The sequence below is a fragment of the Xenopus tropicalis genome, chromosome 6 (genome assembly GCF_000004195.4).
Source record: "Xenopus tropicalis strain Nigerian chromosome 6, UCB_Xtro_10.0, whole genome shotgun sequence".
NCBI classification, from domain to species: domain Eukaryota; kingdom Metazoa; phylum Chordata; class Amphibia; order Anura; family Pipidae; genus Xenopus; species Xenopus tropicalis.
The window spans coordinates 30,144,569-30,151,355 of record NC_030682.2 but is presented as its reverse complement, the minus strand read 5'-3'; the positions used below and the strand labels follow the sequence as shown (position 1 = coordinate 30,151,355).

Genomic DNA, 6,787 nt, shown 5'->3' with positions numbered 1-6,787 from the left:
CCTACACTTTCCTGTAAGTCCATCTAGCTGCTGATTGGTTCCTATCTTACAGTGCTGAGTGCCACCAACTCCCCTGCACTGCCTGGGAAATGAGGAAGCAGGACAGATGGGCGGGACTATTAGGGTTTTTAATTATTCGCCTTTTTCTTTGGACTCTTTCCAGCTTCCACATGGGGGTTCCTGCAGCCCATAAACAATTTCTCTGTGAGGCTACAATTTTATTGTCATTTTTTATCACTAATCTTTCTACTCAGCACCAGCTTTAAGGCCACTGGGAGCAACATCCAAGGGGTTGGTGAGCAACATGTTGTTGCTTGTGAGCCACTGGTTGGGGATCACTGCTCTACATTATACTAACAGTTAATTTAAAGGTAAAAAAACCCTTTAAGAAGTTTTATAGCATACACAAAGCAAGCAACAAAATGTGCAACTGTTTCCCTATTAGCAAAAGGAGAAGGAAAGTCATTTTGGCATTTACTGCCGACAGATTAGTCACATTAGTGCCACCTAGAACACTATATTTATTCTGCAGAAAGCATTACCATACCTGAGTAAAGAGCCCTAGAAGCTTCCTCTGTTTGTTTAACATAGCAGCTGCCATTTTAGCTTGGTCTCAGTAATTTCCATGCTGCTGGTTGCACGGATTACACAGCAGAAAAGGGAGGGGGAGAGAGCAGACATGGGAGAAGGTGGACAGAAAAAGGAGGGGTAGAGGGAGAGAGGAAGAACTGGGCAGACTCTGGCCCTGGGAATAAAGGATTTTTCTGCGAGAGGAGTCAGATACCCAAGAACATGTGTACACAAAAGAAGACAAGAAATCATGTGTTTCTTTTGATAGAGGACTGCCGAGTTTCTGTGAGGACTTATGGCTGTATTTACATAGATAAAGATTACTTAGTTTTGTTGCTTCTCCTTTATTATGTTCATGGATTTGCAAAACCTATATTAAAGGGCAAGGAAAGAAATAGACTGGGAGTACCAATATGCTCCTGTTTAGTACAAATTGCACCAGTCCGTGGATCTTACTCAGGCTGCCATATTTCCCAAGTATAGAGTAGAGCCATTGCCCAGATTTATTACTAGTAACGACTTTTCTTACATTGTCAGGCATAACCTGTATAACTGCTCTGCAATCTCATGCTGAAACCCCTGGATAAACTCTCACATCCTTATGCAGGATAAGTACTGGGTACTGCAAGCTGCACTGCATTGTGATAGCTATTGCTTCTGAATTCTCATAACTTTGAACCTCTAGGGCTTCCAAACAATGTAAGTGTAGTGCGGGAGAGATTACTGTGCAATGTATAACCTGTAGCAGCCTGCCCAGCCCCATTTATCATTTACATTTAGGGGTACCTGCCCATATGTCTTGCCAGGGCAGTACAGCGGTGGGATAGAATATATGGGCACAAGTTCTAGTCGCTCACACTGTGCTCTAAGGTTTCCATAGCATTCCACTCTGTACTGTACTGTTATCTGGGGGAACATCTGGAGGCAATAACACTGATACTTTCCATTAAACACATCATTCTGCATTCACTTCTATCAATTAAGTAAAAGGGAAATGAAAATACATATACCCAGTGATACAGTTTGTATGTTTAATTGTCTTATGGGAAAGTAAGAATGGCATCATCTGATATCAAAAATACACATTTTAGGTGCAGTGAATACACTTAAAGGGGAACTCCACCTATGTTTTGCACAATGAAAGAAAATGCAATTCTAAACAACTTCCCCTATATATTCATTACAAATCTGTAATTGTTTCAAAGGTTGTTTTTTTTTTCTTTCATGTAATTACAATTGAAAATAGTCTTTTTATTGCCTGTCTGTGAATGAGCTGACTGTTTCAAGAATCAGAACCAGCAGTGCAAATAACAGAAAGGGAGCGATAAAGACTCCTTTCAATAGAAATTACATTTACATTGTTACAAAAGACAAAACCAGAAAGGCACAGATACTGATTTCAATGGCAATTGCATTTACAACTAGCACTTCAACCACAGGGTATTTTTAATGCATGTATATAGTTGTAGTTGTTAAAAATGACCTATGCCAAAAAGAAATTATAGGTGGAGATTCCTATTTAAAGTTTGCCTTTATCATAATATTACAAATTGTGTTGCTTTATAGGCATTAGAATAATCAGCTCTCCATAGCTTCATCCTCGCTGCTTTCCAAAAAATCATCTTCCACATCGTCGAGGGCTCCGTCTTCAGCATCGGAGTCTCCCAAAGCTTCCTCCCCTCCCAGCTCGCTTAGCAGTTGTTCCACGTGTTCCCCGAGTTGGGAATCGTCAGACTTCAGCTTGTGGTAGAGCTAAAAGTAAAACATAATGAGGCCCGGTTAGCTAGCAGTACTCTATAGCGCTTGTAATTGCACAAAGCTCTTAATGGGCGGAAAACAGGATCAGCATCACAGAAAGAAACACTATGCAAAGATTTCATCTCATTCGGAGAGAAAAGTAGAAGAAATTAGCAAGAGAATATTTGCGGCAGGGTAATTTGCTTCTAGCAGTAACATGAAAATAAGCCGCCAGCTGTGCTAAGGGTTTGGGTGAGTGCTGTAAGTACACAGCCTGTGACTGCACTGCTTCTAACTCTGAAGTCATAGGGACAAAGTGAGCAAGATACAGGCCATTAAGTAAGAAAAGTCAATCAAACTTTACAGTCTTGGAACCATGTAAGTGATATAGAAAGTAACATCTGTAGTAGATTGCCTGTATATACAGTAGCTGCCCAGCATGACAGGTTGCTTCTTATGCCTTTATCTAATAGCACAGAGAGAACCATGAGGTGTAGTCACTTGTATATAAATAAGGCATTGCACATTGTAGCATTTTGGGAAGAAGAGGAGAGGCCACACAGCAGGGAAGCAACTGGAATTACTGGGGAGTACCTAACAATTTGTTTGAAGTATCACCAGGTTTGGCATACATACAAATTAGGCAAATAATTAAACTATTTATTTTAAAATAAAACTAAACCCTAAAGATGGGTATGGCTAAAAATGCCATATTTTATATAATAAACTGCCTGCACCAACCTAAAGTTTCAGTATCACTATAGTAGTATATAGGTCTTTACAGTTGTCACAGGAGCTCCCCATGTTTGATTCAGTTAGAACTGTCCAGGACAGTACACATGCTCAGTGGGCTCTGGGCAGCTGTTGGGAAGCTAAGCTTAGGGGTCGTAGCAAATTATCCAGCAGAAAAGTTTGCCTGTCATATACACTGATTCTATAGGATTGATTATTAAATTCTGATGCTAGTTGCACTGGTTTCAAAGCTTCAATATAGTAATTATGTTTATTGATTTAATCAGCCTTATATTGTGCCATTTATATTCTATATATATATACAGTATAGAGTGAGTGGGTCCCTAAGCTCAGGCAAGTGACAGCAGCACAGAGCATGTGCAGGGAATCAGTAGAAAAGAAGATGGGGGCTACTGGGGCATCTTTGGGGCACAGATCTTCCCTGCTAAAGGGCTGTGGGTGCCTTGGGCTGGTACAGAAGCACATAACATAATGTACAATATTTCTAGCTACTTCTTAAGTTAAACTTTAGTTATACTTTAAAAGGAAATGTGATCTCTCAAAACAAATGAATGTATAGTTGCTTAGAGCCCTTTTGTAGGCACTTTCACAATTTGCATTATTTTTTCTGGTTTTTAAGATATTGGTTTTTGCACTGCTAATACAATGAAAGAACTGCACCAATTGCTCTTCATTTCGCCAACCAGGTGCAGTGAGCATCAGGAACTTTTCTCTGCTCACTAACATTTTCTGAGCTGGGCAATATCGCAAGACTATGTGTGGTCGGCAGGAGGTACAATAGGTTGTGCCATTGTTTCAAATTCATACAGAAAGATCCCTTATCTGGAAGACCCCAAGTCCCGAGCATTCTGTATAAGGAGTCCCCTACCTGTACATTTTGTGCCATAAGCCAAAATCCAAGCTGCCATGAAGGGTGTATTTTTTGTTTTGCTGATATAACAGCTTGATTAATACCCACCATAGGCAAAACAGACAATTATTTTGTTGTATGTTACTGGCCTTAACCTTGGATTTTGTTTATAATATTTATCTTCATAAGGATTTCTCAGTACAAAGCGCCTGGAATGTTCAGTGACAGAACTGTATCATATTATTTTTATATTTTAAAACTTTTAGTTATTTTATAAAATGTATCTTGCCATAGAGGGAACATTAATATATATGATGTGCTTCCTGAGAAGTCCAGTCCTTGTCCCCAAACTGGAAGCGGCACCTGGAGGAGCTGTGTAAGTCTATGGGGACAGGATTGACAAACGCTGCCTCGCTAAAAAGCTTCAGCTTATTAAAGTGCATTATAATGGTGTGCGCCAGGCATCGTACCAATATCTATATCCCAACGGAATGGGACTAGTACATTTACTGCTTCAAGGCCAGAGGAATTCAAAGTACAATATCTTCATATTGAGTATAAGCGGTGCACAAACTGCACAATAGCCTTGAAGCTACTGTACCCAATATGGGGAAAACGGTTGTATTCTGTAAATTGAAATGTATTTTTACTGCAGTTTTTCGCTTCCCCCCAAACAAAAGTCTTGATCTTACATATAAGATAACATCAAATATAATATAAAATACATAAGTCTATAATTAAAAGCATTATAAATAGGATGCATCAGTGATTAGAGAACTGACAACACATTAGAGTTGATGGATAAGACAGGGATATGTGAGTTGTGTCTTGCACTGGAGTTAGTTTCAGGGAGCACAAAGATACTTAACATGTAATTTCCAGATACACTTTCCCTAAAATCCTTATTGTAATTAATATGTTGCTGTATCAACCCAAGGCAACAGCAGGCCAGTAAATGACACTTTACCAGTTCAAAGGGTATCATTTCACACCAACAAGTATTACACATAACCTTTCAGTACTTTTTGTGTCCTACATTAAATCATATAACCGGTCATTTAAAATCATTTTGCGTTTCTTTTCCCCCGGCGGACTGAGCGACAATCATTTAGGTATCATTTGCAGATTAAACCAGCAGTACTTTCCCATTTTGGATAGTCCATACTTTATTTAAATTTGTCTCCGAAGAACAGAAAGACAGGCAGCGAATAGGCAGCGCTGTTGACCTTGTCCAAGATTAAGCGAGCTCTGGAAATTACGGGTATTAGTCACCAATATTTCTCGTGTGTGATAAATCCACCAGAGCAGAGTATGACCCTGTCAGGGATTCTTCAGGTTAAAGGAAGAATAACTAAATACAAGCTACTTTTGTATGAAACTGCATATGAACAGCTACAGGAAGGATTATGATGCATTTACCCAATTGAAGTGGTGTCTGGTAGCAAAATATAGACTGTAAATATAGAAAATAACCTATAAATTCCGTGTGGCTCGGAAGACTCACCATGCCGCGCTTTTTAAATAGATCATAAATGAAAATATATTAGATGTTTTTTTCTTTGTTTGTACAGGTCTATGTCCTTCTGCACCAGCATTTGCAATATACAGGTATTGGATTCCGTTATCTGGAAACCAGAAAGCTCTGAATTATGGGAAGGCAATCTCCTTTAGACTCCATTTTAATTAAATAATTCACATTTTTAAAAATGATTTCCCTTTTCTCTGTAATAATAAAACAGTACCTTGTACTTGATCCCAATTAAGATATACCGTATATACTCGAGTATAAGCCGATCTGAATATAAGCCAAGGTACCTAATTTTACCTATTGACTCAAGTATAAGCCTAGGGTGGGAAATGCAGCAGCTACTGCTAAATCAGCAGGCAGCCATCCCTCCCTCCCTTACGCGCCAGCACCTCTGTGTCCAGCATGAAGGACGCCAGCGTCACGTGAGTGACATCATCTTGCTCATTGCGCATTGGCAAACTGGCAGCAGACCCGGTCCCAGAGGGAAATAATTATTGCCACTAGGAGCGGGCCAGGACACTGGAGGGTCTGCTTGCGGGTGGCCTAATTTGCACACAAAGGACAGAAGGTGCTAGTCTGGAGGGACCCATGGCACCCGACTCATGTATAAGCCAAGGGTGACTTTTTCAGCACATTTTAGGTGCTGAAAAACTAGGCTTATACTATAATATATAATAATAATAATAATTATTATTATTCCTTATTGGAGGCAAAACAATCCTATTGGGTTTATTTAATCTCTAAATAATTTTTAGTAGGCTTAAGGTTTGTAGATCCAGTTTACAGAAAGATCCCGTATCTGGCAAACTCCAAAAACAACAAAAAGTTGTGTTTTTTTTTGTCAATATGACAGCTTACAAATTGCCACAGTAGGCAAAATAGACAACTTATTTTGTTGTATGTTACTGGCCTTTAACCTTAGATGGTCATTGTTTTCCTATTTGTTTGAATGGAATATAAAAATGTAGAATCTTTGCAATTGGAGCACTGCAAGTTTTTGGCAGCAACGTAAATTCAATGTCACTGGCAACTAAAGGGTTAATGGGACAAAATACCTTCATGCTTTAATTCTCATTTTGTATTTTTCTAATACATCTGTATTATATTTGCCCCTTTGAACTAAATGCTTTACTTTCATAGCTGGTTTAGCTTCCCCTGGCCTTCCTATTGTGTTATAATTCTTTTATAGGAACCCAGCAAGAGGGCAGGGATTGGGGCCAGATAACTGTACTATATAGTACAAATAACAGTACTATATAGTAACAAGGATTTCTCAGTACAAAGCACCTGGAATGTTTTTCACTGACAGATTTTATTTCTATACTTTCAAACTTTTAGTTACTGGATTA

The 6,787-nt window shown here is 39.0% G+C and overlaps 1 protein-coding gene across 2 annotated transcripts in view; it reads right to left on the bottom strand.

Moving 5' to 3' along the window:
* Positions 1 to 1,587: 1,587 nt before the first annotated feature.
* The window catches only part of LOC100488559 (probable assembly chaperone of rpl4), a 223,051-nt gene continuing 217,851 nt past the window's right edge, over positions 1,588 to 6,787 (bottom strand). Inside the window, exon 10 of one of the 2 annotated variants that reach the window (XM_018094801.2) lies at positions 1,588 to 2,322. In XM_018094801.2, the coding sequence (XP_017950290.1) occupies positions 2,149 to 2,322 (174 nt within the window). In that variant the 3' untranslated portion in view covers positions 1,588 to 2,148. The remainder of the gene's footprint in view (positions 2,323 to 6,787) is intronic. The other variant, XM_018094800.2, reaches the window with a different exon arrangement.